General features: G+C 47.6%; 2 protein-coding genes across 3 annotated transcripts in view; one reads left to right on the plus strand and one right to left on the minus strand.

Moving 5' to 3' along the window:
- Window positions 1-10,220, minus strand: part of PKD1L2 (polycystin 1 like 2) — a 42,287-nt gene extending 32,067 nt beyond the window's left edge. The window contains exons 1-4 of the mRNA XM_049622896.1: window positions 9,914-10,220; window positions 7,727-7,891; window positions 5,342-5,527; window positions 1,113-1,223 (exon numbers count right to left, since the gene is read on the minus strand). Coding sequence (XP_049478853.1) covers window positions 1,113-1,223; window positions 5,342-5,527; window positions 7,727-7,891; window positions 9,914-10,220 — 769 coding nt within the window. The remainder of the gene's footprint in view (window positions 1-1,112; window positions 1,224-5,341; window positions 5,528-7,726; window positions 7,892-9,913) is intronic.
- Window positions 8,853-16,098, plus strand: part of BCO1 (beta-carotene oxygenase 1) — a 59,272-nt gene continuing 52,026 nt past the window's right edge. For both annotated transcript variants that reach the window (XM_049622886.1, XM_049622887.1), the window contains exon 1: window positions 8,853-9,395. The gene's annotated coding sequence lies outside the window, so the exon portion shown is untranslated. The remainder of the gene's footprint in view (window positions 9,396-16,098) is intronic.

Genomic DNA, 16,098 nt, shown 5'->3' on the forward strand with positions numbered 1-16,098 from the left:
TAAGGTGCACATACCCTGTGACCCAGCATTCCCTGTACTAGGGACCTCTCCTCTAAACAGAATCTGGCACATGTCAAGATATACACATGAGAATGAGTGCTGCAGGGTGCACCTAACAACAGAAAATCTGAAGCAGCCTAAATGTCCGTCAACAGGGGACTGGTTCAATAAATTTTGGCATGATCTTATGATGGGATACTATGCAGTCATTAAAAGAATAAGGTAGTGACTTGGAGAGATGTCCAGAATATATTATTAAGTAAAAAAAAAAAAAATTGAGCTGTAAACTAATATATTTTAAATGATTATAACTTATGTATCTACACTCATACACAGCCATGTCTGAAAACAGTTTAAAAAGCAGGGAAGAGGGGCACCCAGGTGGCTTAGTCAGTTAAACATCCAGCTCTTACCTCGGCTCAGGTCACGATCTCACGTTTCATGAGATCAAGTCCCATGTTGGGCTCTGTGCTGACAGCTCGGAACCTGCTTGGGATTCTCTCTCCCCCCTCCCCGCTCTACCCTGTCCCCACTCATTCTCTCTCTGTCTCTCTCATAAATAAATAAACATTAAAAAAAATAAAGAGCAGGGAAGAACTTATAGTAAACATTTAACAGTGGTTTCCTTAGGAGGGGTAGGACCGGAGAATTGAAGGGAGGAATTCTTCTTTCTTGATTTATGACAGTTTTATAAATTGTGATTATACCTGTTATTTTTAGATCTTTCAAGTTTTTAAAACTTCATGTGCGATCTAAAATGCAGCCTACGGGCAGGGCAGGGCGGTGACCCAGGTGGGTGTGGGGTCGGGGAGTGAGACATCTTTTGGCTTTCTTCTGTCAAGCAATGCTGGCCTTATCTGATGTGTTTGTTGGGCCACTCCAGGAAACTGAACTTCTGGCTTGATGGCTCATTTCTGCAACAGGAGCCTCAGACTCTTTACCCCAAGAGGCCAAGCCGGGTGGGGAGGTCAGGCTGCAGGGCACGAGTGGTGGGTGAGGAAGTCTTAGTACACAGATCGACGCCCAGGGGTGTCTGCTCCCAGTGCTCCAAGTGGGGCTGGACCTGGTGTGGAAATCGGGAATTCCCATGGCTAGGCAAGCTGGGGACTCACCTTCCTGGCACTCGTACTGCACCCACAGGTAGCTGCCCTGGGTGGGGCACAGGTCTCCAAAGTAGGTCCCATCTGCGGCCACCTGGCACACCTGCAGCCCCTGGCACTGGCCTGGGAAGTGCCCGAATCCCAGAAGGAGCAGGAACAGCAGGAAGGACAGAAAGGGACAGGTTCAGACAGAGATGAATGGCCTCTCATTCATTCATTCACCCACCTTCCACCCCACAAATATCTGCTGGTGTCCACTGAAGACCAGGCAGGGGCCGAGGTCCTAGGGGGAGAGAGAAGTAGGATTCTTTCTCTCAAGCAGCTCAGGGGCCAGCACAGGGGTTCTCAAATCTTAGAATATGCCAGAATCTTCTGGAAGGCTCTGGAAGATAGAGATTTCCAGGTCCCACCCCCAGTACTTCTGATTCAGTGGGTGTAGATGTCAGCTTAAGAATTTCCTTAGAATTTCTAGAGGCACCTGGGTGGCTCAGTTGGTTAAGCATCTGAATTCAGCTCAGGTCATGATCTCACAGTTAGTGAGTTCAAGCCCCAAATCGGTCTTACTGCTGTCAATATAGAGCCTGCTTCAGATCCTCTGTCCCCCTTTCTCTGCCTGTCCCCTGCTGACTGACACACTCTCTCTCTCTCTCTCTCTCTTTCCTTCCCTCACTCCCTCCCTCTCTCAAAAATGAGTAAACATTTATGAAAAACTGTTTACTTTTCGAACAAGCTCCCAAGTGATGTTGATGCTGCTGGCCCTGGCACCCCACTTTGAGAACCACTGGTCCAGTAGCATCCAGTCACATGGCCTGAAGTGGGAACTTTCATCCTGAGAACTGGCAAAGAGGGAAAAGATGAGGAATCCTGTCCAGGTGCCCACAGGAAGGAGAAGTGTGGAGAGCCCAGGCCAGAAACTTCAGGTCACCTGCCGTCTCTCCCTCCTGCCCATGCAGATGAGTTACATGCCTACACAGAAGCCTGGGAGGAGCGACAGGTAGGTGAGGTGCCCCAGGATGTAGGAATGAGTTCCCATTTCCCGCTGGCTGTCAGCTGGATCCGCCCTTAGCTCTAAGAGGCCATTTTCCAGTCTTTGCACGTGGCCCTCCATTGTTATCTCAGAGCCAGCAATAGGGTATCAGACCTGTCTCACACTTAAACTCTGATTTCTCCATTGGCCACATCTCTTTTCTGCCTTTAGCCAGAGAAGGTTCTTTGCTTTTAACGGATCATGTGGTTAAATTGTGCCCACTTGGATAGTCCAGATTAGGAACCGTAACTACATCTGCAAAGCCCCTTTGCCGTGCAAATTAACACATTCACAGGCAAGGTATCTCATCACACCCAGAGCCCCAGGGATTAGGATGGCAAATCTTGGGGGCCATACTTCTGCCTTCCCCAGACAGGAGGACATAAGAGGGCAGAGGGCTTTTTATCCTGTGTTTTCATCCTCTCTCTGACTGCAGCTCCCTCTGAATAGGCCCTCCCTCATGGACCTCGCTCCCACAGGGCAGCCTCCACCATGATTCTAGCCCTTGTGGGATGGCCCTCACTTCTGGTTTTGGTGAGACCATCCACTCAGGTTGTCCCTCTGGCCCTTAGGGGTAGTGGTGACTTTCCGCGGCTGCTTGTGTCAGGGTGGTATCATTATCCCCTGTTTGACTTCTCAGCACTTCCATGACTGGGCAACCAGCTCCCTGCATTAAATTCCCTCTGTTGAAAGACCTAACATGATTTCTGTTTTTCTAATGGGACTCGGCTTGATATACCCCTCAGAGTTCTTTGCCCCTACTATGTGCATCCACAGCCGTGTACTTCACTGTCCAAGAGAATGGGAGCATTTTGTTTTGTTTTTGTTCACTGCTGTATCTCCAGCACACAGAACAGTACCCAGCACCTAGCAGGTACAAAATGAGTTTTGCTTGAGTAAATCCAAAGCACCTTTGCTCTCTTCTGTTATGGCATGGAGCACAGTGCTAGGCCGTTGCTTGTATTCATTATCTGTCTCCCCATTAGACTGCAAGCTCTTTGAAAAACAAACTGTTTGATTCATCCCTTTATCCACAGAGCCCAGGATAGAGCATGGTATGAGATTGGGCTGAACGAATGTTTACTGACCAACTGGCTGAATGAATGAGTGAGCCTGCCACTTAGATACAAACGGATCCCCCCAGACCCTGCCCACATCTGTTCCTCTGACCTCTCCCAAGAGGATGCAGGGTTCCCCTCCAATTGCTCTCTGGGGTGTGGCTGCAAGGTTTGGAAACTTGCATCTGGGCCTTTGGGGAAATAGACCATTCAGCTCCCTCCACACCTCCATGAGGGAGGCACATCTGTCAGCCCATCCAGCCCAGGCCTTTCCCGCTCAGAGGGGCCACAGCCTCAGGAAGGCCAGAGCAACAAGGAGAGTGAGTGGGAGTCACATGGTTGATGTCAGTATTTCCTTCCCCCACACCTGCCCCGGGGGGCCAGGGACAGTGCAGGCCAGACGTGGGGGGAGAAGAGCAAGTCGCTCTCCAGGGAGAGGGAGCATCTTCCCCAAGTCGGGGACGAGGCTGCTTGGCAGGTTCTGAGAATACAGGGCATTCCTCCTGGAATCTTCACAGGGCCTTTGGGTGGAGGCAGAGGCCCTCAGGGAATTGCCGAGAGACATATGTGGGGAGACTCAGCCTGAGGCCCCAGAGCTCCCAGCTTGGGCACAGACTATTGTGTCCTCACTTGGCCAAGAAAGCAACAGACCGTATGCCTTTCCGGGACCCTGCAGGCCCAACACTAATAACAGCAGAGAGGAGGGGAATCCCTACATCCTGGACGATAAAGTTTTCTAAGACCTTTGTGTCTGCCAGGAGGGTGCAGGGAGCCCCTGTAATTTCTGAAACTGAGCCCTTGTCACCAGGCAAATGCAGCTCACAGGCAGATTTAATGTGATTTAGAGAAACAAGGCCATAGAGAAACTCTCCCACATGGACAAGAGATGCCACCACGACTGTGTGTTTCAGCATTATTCACAATAGCCAGGGATTAGGACACAACCCATTCAACTCTCAACAGAGAAAGAGGTGAATTATGGTGTAGTTATACAATAGATGAAACGAACTGGTATGTGTATCACTGTGGATAATACAAAATTCAAAGTCACGTCATTTTTGTAACGAGGAGACATTAAGCAAATATGGAATAATGTCATCAGGATTTAACAACAATGGGTAGGAGGTCTATGGGAATTCACCGAAATATTTTTTTAAGTTTATTTATTTTGAGAGAGAGAGGGAGAGCACATGTACACACACACACACACACACACACACACACACACACACACGTATGTGTGAGTGGGGGAGGGGCAGAGAGAAAGAATGTCAGTCAGGCTTCTCAATGTCTGCCCAGAGCCTAATGCAGGGCTCGAACCCACGAACCGTGAGATCATGACCTGAGCTGAAACCAAAAGTAGGGTGCTCAACTAACTGAGCTACCCCGGTACCCCAAAATGCTTTTATTGTCTATATGTTTGGAGTATTTAGAAATTTTTAAAAATTAAATAAGAAAAAGAAAGCGGGACGCCTGGGTGGCTCAGTCAGTTCAACATCTGATTCTTGATTTCCACTCAGGTCATGATCTCATGGTTCATGAGTTTGAGCCTCAAGTTAGGCTCTGCCTTGACAATACAGAGCCTGCTGAGGATTCTCTGTCTCCCTCTCTCTCTGCTCATTCGTACACATTCTGTCTCTCTCAAAAATAAAGAAATAAACAATCTTTTTTAAAGAAAGAGGTGGGGTTCCTGGGGGCTCAGGTGGTTAAGCATCCAACTTTGGCTCAGGTCATGATGGTTTTTAAGTGTGAGCCCCACATAGGACTCTCTGCTGTCAGTGCAGAGCCTGCTTTGGATCCTCTGTTCACCTCTCTCTCCCCCTCCCCAGCTCATTCTCAATCTCTCTCTCTCTCAAAAATAAAATGAACATTAAAAAAAAAAAAAAGCAAGCAAGCAATGTTTCTTGCGACCAAGTGGAGTGGGGAGCAGAATGCCCCCCTGGCCCGCAGGGGAGGGTGTGGCATTGGGTGAGGAGGCGAGCCCTGGCCCCCTTGCTTCCCTGCATGGTGCTGTGGGCAGAGACGGCCCCATTTTCCTAATGTTGGAGGCCCAAGGTCAGATGTTAAGATGGTTCAAGCCTTCCAAAACCCTTTGCTAGGCATGGGGCACCATGAGCTGCCTTGCCCCCACAGCCAGAGCTGTCCTTGGGGCCTACCTGCCACTTCGTCCTTGACGCTGAGCCAGCCGCATCCCTCCTCCAGGTCCGAGGGCCGCGCAGCATCCTGGATGCAGTAATGGGGAGTTTGGCGCCCGTAGAAGGCATCCTGGATCTGGATGACCTCCCCTGAGCCACAGTGCATGGTGGCATTGAGGCCGTCACAGGCCAGACTCTGGCCAACGCCTGTGACAAAGGGAAGGCGACACTTAGGGGGAAATCATGGTCACGGTTGGGCAAGTGCCTGGCTGACGGGGAGGGGAAGGGTGTCGGGGGTGAGGGCTGAGGTGGAGGGACCCAGCAGGAGTGAGAAATAGACGGGGGCGGACGTGGGAGTGGCTCTGGAGCCAGACTGCCTGGGCTCAGGTGCCACCAGCCACACACTGGCTGTGTGCTCTGCAAATGCCTTAGCTTCTCTGTGCCCCTCAGCACAGGGGAGTGTCCGTACTGCACCCCCACAGGGTCTTTAAGAGGATTACGTGAGTCCATACATGCAGAGTAAGAGCTGTAAGTGGCAACTTGAGTCTTTTCTGAAAACAATGCCTGGTTCGTCACAGATGCTAAACAAGCACCTGTTGAATGAATGAGTGACTTGGGTGCATCTTCCTACCAATCCTAGAAGCTGGGCGACTGTCCTCCCCGGTAGGAACATCAGGCTCAGGGGGGCCGCTGTGCCGAGACACCCACCCCCACCCCACCGCCTCCAGCCCGGCTTCTGGCATGTGGTCTACATTCAGTGAACGTTTGTTGGAAAACAATGACTTGGCTCAGGTGAGCACAGCCAGAAAGGAAACTCTGGATCCAAACTCCGGCCCATCTGCCTGGTGGGAACACCACAGGGTAGAGGATGAGACCAAAAATCTGTGTTAGTTTCCTACAGCTGCTCTCTGTACAAATTACCACCAAATTCATGGCTGAAAACAGTGCAAATCTATCATCCTCTAGTTATAAAGGTCACAAGTCCAAAGTGGGTCTTCCTGGGCTAGTATCAAGGTGTGGACTTCATTCCTTCTGGCGCCTCCAGGGGACAGTCTGCTCCCAAGCCTTTTCCAGAGGAGCTACAGTTGTTGGACTGTGACCCCTTCTTCCCTTTCCAAAGCCGGCAGCAGCCAGCATCTGCCAGTCTCTCTCTGACCACAGGCAAACCTGGGTTCAGGTCTTACCATGGTCACTTCCCAGCTGTGTGGTCTTGGGCAAGGAGCTTACCCTTTCTGAGCCCCACTGTTCTTAGCTTTATCACAGGCCTCGCCTCAAACAGCAGAGGCGCTTCTATTATGAATAAACGCACGCGAGTCTGTTCTTGGAAGTGCTGCTTGGTGCGTGTTAGCTGTTCATGATGTGACCTTGTACCAGTGGCTCCAAGGCCCTGGGGCTGACAGATTCTGAGACAGGTTCTTGAGTTGGGGTGCACAAGGGGGCGAGGCACTGGGGAGCTGTGATAAAAAGAGAGGGAAGTTGTATGACCCATAGGTCCCCGAAGCTCCAAGTTTCCAAAATCGGCCAGGCTGGAGAAGTGAACCCTACATGGCACCTGTTTAAAACCAGATGGGGGAAAGGAGGCACGGGGCCTGTAAGTGCCCAAATCCAGAATGGGCCCCCAGGAGCTGGGGTTCTTCACTGACGGGCTTGGGGATACGGAAGGGGCTGAGCCCAGGAAGCCTGGAAGCTTCCCTTAAGCCTGGCTTGAAAGTCAGGGGAACATGGGGTAGCTCAGTTCCAAGACCAGGCCCCTATGCCAGGGTCCCTGCATGGCATGCAGGACCTTCGTGGGGCCATGGGTCACTCATGCCGGGGCTCTTACACGGAGTCCCCAGGGAGGAGTTCCCAGGGCACAAAGGGGGTCAACCATGGACAGCAGCTGGAAAGGACACAAGAACGGAGTGCGGGGACGTTCAGGAGTCAGGGAGGGTGAGCACCGGAGGCTCAGACCCGGCCGGCCAGGGCGGTAGGCGTCAAGGGTGAGTGAGACCAACCTCCTGGGACCATGTCTCCTTTTAGGAAGACTGGAAAGGAGAGTAAGTAGGGCTGGGTATTTGCCCCCAGATGCAGGTGTCTGAGAGTAAAAGAGGGATGCAGGGGAGGCTGGTAGGTAAGTGGACAGGGAGTCGGGGTTGTGAGCTGGGGAGATGAAATAAACACAGACACAGAGACTGGTGGGCATTTAAGGAGACGTGGAGACAGAGAGACCCAGGGACACCTGGAAAGAGAGAGAAACAGAGACACATGGAGGGGCACAAACACAGACACAGAGACAGGCGGGTATTTAAGGAGACGTGGAGACAGAGAGAGAGACCCAGGGACACCTGGAAAGAGAGAGAAACAGAGACACATAGAGGGGCACAGAGAGACAGAAGGAGGGAGACCCCACAACAGAGGCCGGCTCACCAAACTCGCAGATGAAGGCAGACGGCTGCGTGCAGTTGTCTGAGGCCACCCACCCAAAGGAAGCGTCTCTCCCGATGTAACCACAGGCGTCGGGGGCAGGAGAAGCCTGCCCTCCGCGCCAGTGGCTGTAGCTCACGTTTGAGGTGTCCAGCCAGGTCCCCAGCCCTGGGATGGGAACACAAGCACCAGGACTTACAGACGCTCTCCGGCCCTTTTTATGCACAGGGCTTGCCTCAGCTCAGCTCCTGGTGCTGCAGGAGGTGCCCGGTTAAGACCGACAGGCTGACGGCCTCTCTTTCCCGTGCCAACGAAGAGGCGTTGCTAGCTGTTACCTTTCAACACCCAGACGTAAGAATTCAACCTAGAAACCGGGGCGCCAAGTCAGGGAGCCCAGACAAAATAGTTTCATTAAGGACATGATGCTTGTAGCTCTGTCTTACCATAACCTAGAAAAGAACACAGAAGTGTGCCTCGGGACATTTGAAGGTGTTCCTTAGAGCAGCAGGGGCCCTTGTCAAACATATTTGGGCACACTCACTTAAAATGGAAATTTTCCTTATGTCCAGAACTCCTCAGCCCCATGAACACACTGATGTGACTCTTGAAGAAGTGTGTGTGTGTGTGTGTGTGTGTGTAATACAGAGGCATTTCAAGGACACTAGAAATCTAGAAAACACTAAAAAGCAAATATTTAAAGACTCAAAAGTGTATTTATTCATTTTTTAAAATACATACGAATGGTTAAAAAATTTTTAGAGTGAAAAGGGGCGTAAAATGAAAACATCACCCCCCCCAACCTATGGGTTACTCCCATTACTATTATGTGTCTTGTGAATTGTTCCAGACTGAGTTTTATCCCTATATCAGCAACTATGAGTGCCTGAAATCTACACAAATGCCATCATACTCCACATGACGCTCTGCTTCTTCTTAAATAACATTAAATATTGGGGGTTGTTACATGTCAGCCTACACAGATCTACCTAATTTTATGTAAAATGAGCCATGTGGTATCCCTTGGTGATTTCAAATACACACAACTCCTTTAAATATATAGGAAGTGCTGTTCAATATACAGAAATCCACAATTGCTACATCTACAAATCAAGAAAGTATTCAATAGATATTGCCTGAAAATGAATTTTAGAATTCAAATCCAGTGGCTATGAGTTTCCTAAAATGAGCATTCCCAACTGCTCTCTCAGCCTTTCCATCCACTCTGGTATTAAGTGCTTAGCCCAGACCAAGTTACGCATTTCTGAAACCCAGTGGCTTCAACAGGACAATGTGATGTGGCAGGCTGCTGACTCAAGAGGAAGTCCTCTCGCAGTGTTCTCTTGAGCCAACCATTTTCTCCCCCTGGACTTCATTTTCCCATCCATAAAATACGAGTAGCAATGTATACCTCGTGGGACAGGTGCAAAAATTGAATACAAATGTTCATTTGTCCATTCTCTGCTATGTACAGGCACTGGGAAAAGAAAAGTGGCCAGAATGTGGTTCTTTCCCTTGAGGAGTTCACTGTCTAGGAAGGAAGACAGACACCTAAAAACTTAAAGTCATGCCAAAAATACCCTCACAGAGGTGTGGACAAGCCCTACAGGTGCATAGAAGACTCAGCAGACCGTGCTGGGGTTGGAGGAAGTTGCCCTCACAGAGTCAAAGGTAAGTAAGGGTTTCTAGGAGGACCATTAAAACGAGACCATCGAATGTGAATGGGGTGGTGCCAAGCTCTTAACCTGCTTTACTTTCATAAGAAATGGGGAAAGCCACATGGAGGTGCTTTGAAAATAGCTTAGTAGTTATTTCCTGACACTCCGTTGCCTCATCTGTAAAACAGAAGCAACAATATCATCTCACTGGTTATTGTAGGGATTCGAGGTGATAACAGGCAAGCAGTACTAAGGATAGTCCTGGGCACTATTCTAGCAAGAACTGAAGAAGCCATAGCTAATATTATTATTAGACACATTCAAACAAATGAACGTTTCCAGAGTGTCCTCTACGTGTCAGATTCCGTGCTAGATACTGTACATGAATCATTTCATTTGATCCACAAAAGAGGAGGGTGTCCTTACCATGAGAAGTAGGATATACTACATTGTTCCATGCGGTTCCGGATTAAGAAGCAATGGTGAGAATTACGGCCACCAGCTTCCTGTAAAATACGGCTTCCATAGCACCTACCTTCTGTGGTTCCATTCCGAGCCAAGTTTCCTACAAGTCCAATCCACCATTCCCTGTCCTGGGAGATATGCTTCTGCAGAAACTTCTGGGTGTCCTCATCACGAATAAAGACCAAATGGCCCCCTTGCCCCTCGCACCAGCTCTGGGCACCATAGAAGGTGTGGCTGAGAGGCACAAATTCATAGCAAGAGTCTTTGAAAGCCACTTGGCTCTTTGAGCAAAAGCTGCTTAGCGATTCTTCTGGCTTAGCGATTGCAGCCCTAAACCTCAGAGCAAGCCCCAAGAGGAGCAAGCCCACTGCATTCATCCTTGAACCACCACTGGAGCATCTGGATGGAGCTGGTGCTCAGGTCCTTCTTATGCTTGTGGCTCACAGCTGTCTGCCAGAGATCTTTCCTTCTCTCTTTGCATCCAATAATAGCTCCTACCTCTTATTTAAGAGATGAAAGGCTCAGGATGAATGTGTCTACATTTTTGCTTTCCCCAGCTCTTTGTTCAATGCCTGTTCCAAATCCAATTAATTTGCAAAACAGTCTTCAAGAGAAACATAAAGCCGCTATCTCACCTGTCTGCTTGTCATTCGATCAACTGTTAGCTTCTGATAACAATTCCTTGCTATTGGTTTGATGTTGTTACCCTGGAGGGCCACATGTCTCACGAGAAGCCATCAGCATGTGAGAAGTATGTGATAAAAGAAAAATGGCAGGAAAGTGGGAGTGATGAGATGGTCAAGGAACCAAGTAGCACTCATCCGCAATCCTATTGTCCAGAGTGACAGCTGTGCCCACATGATAATCACATTCTCCCCAACGTGGCTTAAATCCTAATGGATATGTCTCCCCCTCTCTGCTTCATCACATTACCACTCATGCCTGTTGGAGAGTACAGATTTCCTACAAAATTGTTTTAGTATCATCATGAAAATAAGCGTTTAAAACCTCAGGCCTGCCCATCCTCACCCACTGCCTTAAACCCTCTAGTGGGTGTCCATGGTCTATGGATCGAGTTCAAGCTTCTCAGCTTTGTATACAAGGCTCTGTATGAATTGGCCAGTGACCATATTTCCAAACACACTCCCCAAATGTGGGGAAACAGACTCACTCGTTGCATGGGAGTGTAAATTGGTACAACCTCCATTATGGGCAGTTTGGTGATATCTATAAAAATTTTATTTATTATTTTTTGATATTTTTAAAACTAATCTCTATAGCCACTGTGGGGCTCTAACTTAAAACCCTGAAATCAAGACTCACATGCGTTACTGATTGAGGCAGCCAGACATCCCAATATCTCTCAAAGTTTTAAAAGTACAAGCTCTATAATGTAGCAGTTCAACTTCTAGGAAGTTTACCTACAAATAAATTCATACATGCACAAAATCTCATACATATAAAGTTATTTATTGCAGAATTTTATAAGAAGGAAAAATTGGAAGCAACCTAAATGTTCATTGATAGGAAAGTGGTCAACAAAATGTGGTACGTCCTCTATACCCACATACAAAAAATGATCAAATTGTTTATATACAAATTTAGAAGGATATCTAAGATTTTTGCTAATATTAAAAGCAACGTATGAGACATTGTTGATGGTCCAATCCTATTTTTTTAATTTTTAAAATTTCTTATTTTGAGAGAGAGAGAGAGAGCACGAGCGAGCTCTCTCGCATGTGTGTCAGTAGGGGGAGGAGCAGAGAGAGAGGACAGAGAGAATCCCAAGAAGGCTCTGTGATGTCAGCACAGAACCCAATGTGGGGCTCAATCCCACCAACCATGAGATCATGACCTGAGCCAAAATCAAGAGACGCTTAGTTGACTGAGCCACCCAGGTGCCCCAATGGTCCAATCCTATTTGCACAAAAACATCTATGAAGATTTGTTTGTATGTGTTGAATGCATCTCATAAAGGTCTTACGAGAGCCTGGCAGTAGTGATTGCTTGGGTCAGGGGTTGGGGGAGCTAGGTGAGTGGGAGACAGAGGAAAGAGCAAGACTTTTGTTTCATTGGCCACATTTTTGAAACTTTTCTATCTTGTACCATGTGGTGAATATCTTACCTGTTCAAAAATAATAAATTCTTTTTTAAAAAAATCTCAGGGCAGGGTGCCTGGTGGCTCAGTTGATGGAGCATCTGACTCTTGATTTCGGCTCAGGTCATGATCCCAGGGTGGTGGGATTGAGCCCTGTGTTGGGCGCTCACTCTCTCGTGCGCGCTCACCCTCTGCTCCTCTCCCCTCCTCCTACCTCTCTAAAATAAAAACTTTTTTTTTTTAAATCTCATGGGCCCATCATCCCCCATTAGGTCAAAGTCACACACAGCTCTTTCTAACTATCCTGGTTCACTGCTAGCAACCTTGCTTCATACCTCTGTGTGCCTGTGTTCTTCCCTCTGCCAGGAGCCCTTTTCTCTCAGTCCTGCCCTGTCCACCTTTGATACTCTACTCAAAGGTCGGTTCCTTTGTGGATTTTGTAGAACTTGCCCCACATAATATTCCTCTCTCCTCTGAGTTTCATTTTTCTTTTTTTGTTGATAAACACTTAACACACGGTTCACATCCCATACAACCCACCCATTTAAAACTTCCAGGTCAGTGGTTTGTAGTATATCCACAAAGTTGTGCAACCTTCATCATGACCAATTTTAGAAAATTTTCATGACCCCAAAAGGAAACCCTTCACCTGCTGGCATTCACCCCCAGCCCTCCCTCCTGCCAGCTCCTGACAACCACTAATCTCCTTCCTGGCTCTGTGGATTTGCCTACTCTGGACACTTCATATAAACAGAATCACATGATATGTGGTCTTTGTGACTGGCTCTGTTAGCATAGTGTCTTCAAGATTCATCCATCTTGTAGCACAGATCATTATTCCACTACTTCACCCCTCCCTTCCTTTTTTGGCACTCAGTAAAAGTTTATAGAATAACTGTTCGATGAAGAGTTTTCCATAACTAATATATTCCCCACCTTAGCTCCTTGTTTGCCGAGTAATGTTTGAGGAATGTTTGTTGTTCATGATAACTTTCAAACTGAGTTTGACAAAATTACTAAGTCCCATCAGTGGTGGGAAAAATTGTTTTCACTACTAACACCAGAGTTCCTCTTGGGAGCTCTTTCTCTTTGGAGATATATCTATATAGGCCATTTGGGTTGGGACAGGGGAGATGCCAAGGGTATGGTTTATACTGTTAACAATAAAACACAATACTGGATGACGGGTCTGTATAAGAAGTTAGTGATTTGAAACTGGAGAGGGACGTTTGCAATGTGGTGGGACTCTAGAACCTTCAAAACAGGTATTAGGCAAATAGTTTCTTGCAGCAGAGTGGCCAAAGACTGTAGAGAACCACAGGTGTCTATTATCTGGCTTTAAATTATTCACCTGCTCTGACATAATTCATCTTTTTTCCCCCCTCCATTCCCTTCTCCCTCAGTCCTTGGCAAGCACTATTTTCTGTCTGTATGGATTTACAAATTCTGGGCATTTCATATAAATAGAATTGTACAATATGTGGCCTTTTGTGTCTAGCTTCTTTCACTCAGTATAATGTTTTCAAGGGTCATCCACGTTGGAGCATTCATTATTAGCTCTTTATTCCTTTTTATAGCTAAATAATGTCCCATGTATAGATACACTACAATTTGCTTATCCAATCATCCGTTGATGGACATTTAGGTTGTTTTATTCTATGAGTTTCTTGCAGGAAAGGGATAATATTTCTTAATCTCTGTCCATCGCATGACTGGCACACAGTAGGACTCAATGAACATTTGCCAGCCTGGTCCCATATTCCACGTCCTTGTGTGTTGGGGGAGGTTGAGAGGCTATGACTGCTGGTTGACCCATGAACGGGACCCAGGCAATCAGAAGATCCTCACCCCTGCCCTGTCCTTGAAATGAGCATTCTGTTTGCCTTCCTGGCTCCCAGAAGCTGTCCCGAGGACACAGCCTTGAGATAGTGATGTGGTGTTGAAATCATCTGGACAGTATATATAACTGAACCCAGTTAAAGCCCCTATATAAACTTTTAAGACTTGGCCAGCGAGTACAGAGATCTACTTGTCTTGTAGCACCCAAGACAAGGCTTGTGTGTTAAGTTCTCTTGCTTATTAAACCTGCCACCTACCAACCTGGGGTGATCTGCTTTTTCTTCGGTCTCTCCCTGCTCTATGTGTCCAGAGGCCAGTTTTCAAACCAACACTGAGACTGACCCATGGCCCCTGTCGCTTTCTCCAGAAGCCCTTCCAAGCCCTCTGGAGTAGCCCTGCCAGACAGAGCCCAGGGTAGGACTCGATGTCATTGCTGAGTCACTGGTGGCAGCACAGAGAATACCGGTCTCTTATCTCTGGGGGCCAAGCTTCTAATGACTTCTATTAGAAAACTATGTGGAAGCCCTCATGCAGTGATAATGTATCTCCTGGGTAAAGGCTTAATTTATGTTCCTCATGGAACATGCTTGGAGACATTTGATAATGAATGCAAATGTGCAGGCTGAATTCTACTTTTGCAGTCTTTATGTTCTGATGGATTGCAGACTCCTGGGCACAGAATTCATCTTGGTGATGTCAGCTCCCAATGTGGCTTAAACTAATCTGTGTACGTGACGAAAGGAAGCAGGACATGGCTGGACCCGTGCGAGCCTGTTTCCAGTGATCTGATCCAGCTGCCTAAGCCTCTAAACCCTGATTTTCGGGACCAGCAAATGAAAACAGAGAGCAAATTTGGTTTAAATGAGGCCTTGAGTCCATGAAAAGAACCATAAAGATGTTCACACCCTGTGGCTCAGTCACCCCAATCCTGGGAATGGATCTCTTTTAGTTTGGGTTCCTCCAGAAGCTAACTGAGCCAAGAATTCAAGAGAAACAATTTGTTTGGGAAGGTATGCAGGAAACAGGCGCAGGGGAGGAGGGACTACATTGCTTTATATGAATTGGTATTTTTATTGGTCATAAATTGAATTGAATCTTTGCCCTCCATTCAACTAAAAAGACAGCATAGCCAAAGAATTCTCATGGTTCCCTCACCCCAAAGCATTTTCATTCTTTGTGTTTCCTTTAAATGCCTCTTGCTTTGGAGATAGATGTTTACCCAGACACAACCATAGTGTGCATGTAATTAGTTCGTATTACAGTTTCCTACTTAACTTTAGATGGTAGGCCTTTTCCATGATGTTAAAGGGCTTTGGGATTGGCATGGTGAGGGCTGGGCTTCCTTTCCCTGAATGGATATTTACTAAACCATTCCCACAGTGCTAGATGCTTTGTGTGGTTTTTGTCATCTCTTTGTTATGTGTTCAGTTTTGCAATTCAGTCAACACTGCTATGAACATCTTCTTGCACTTGCCATTTAGCCTGAGCGGACTTATCTCCTGAGGGTTGCAGCAGACATTGTCAAGGGCCCGTCTTAACCACTCACACTTACCACGTAAGGCTTCTAAACACGAGCACCTGTAACTCCTTGCCTTTCCCTGCACATAAGAGACAGGATGGAAGTGCCTGGCAGTTTGTGCCTCTTGGGAGAAACTCTCACCCTTGATTGGCCACGGTTGGTGGGTCCATCGCTCAGATCCCTCACGATAACTCTAAAGAATGCTCACACCATCTCACAGTCCAGTAGTCAGGCTGAGCTGCTGTTGGCCATGATGTAACAGCCTTGATAATGCACTGTCAATATCTTCCCTCCCTGTTCCACTTCCCCATGCCCTTGCTGGCATTTCCTGGATTCGCCTCCCAAATAAACCACTGGCACTTGAATCCTTGTCTCGGGGTGTGCTTCTGGGAGAGCCCAACCTTAGACAGGTGTCTTCCCCAGACTGGAAGGCCTGGGCCCACAGGGCGCAAACATCTTCATGATTTTTGCTTATGGACTCAGTGCCTATTGAAACCAGATCAATTATCTTGGTTTTTTGTGTCGCTGATCCCCCTTGAAGATTCAGACGGCCAGATAAAATCCCGAGAAACACGCTCACACAGCTGAGCTGTATCTTGCATACTTCCCTGATTATTTCAGTTCTGTGCCTGGGGACCATCTCTGAGCAACTAATAATGACCTCAGTCGTTGGGATGGTGGGTGATATTCTCTTGGTTTTGTAGACGTGTATGTAGATGGGTCCTCTGTGTTATTCTCAAATGCTAAGTTGTTGGTTTCTCCAGAGTGGCTGGTGACCTGGACCTTGAAAGATTAGCCA

The sequence above is a fragment of the Panthera uncia genome, assembly GCF_023721935.1.
Source record: "Panthera uncia isolate 11264 chromosome E2 unlocalized genomic scaffold, Puncia_PCG_1.0 HiC_scaffold_20, whole genome shotgun sequence".
NCBI lineage: Eukaryota > Metazoa > Chordata > Mammalia > Carnivora > Felidae > Panthera > Panthera uncia.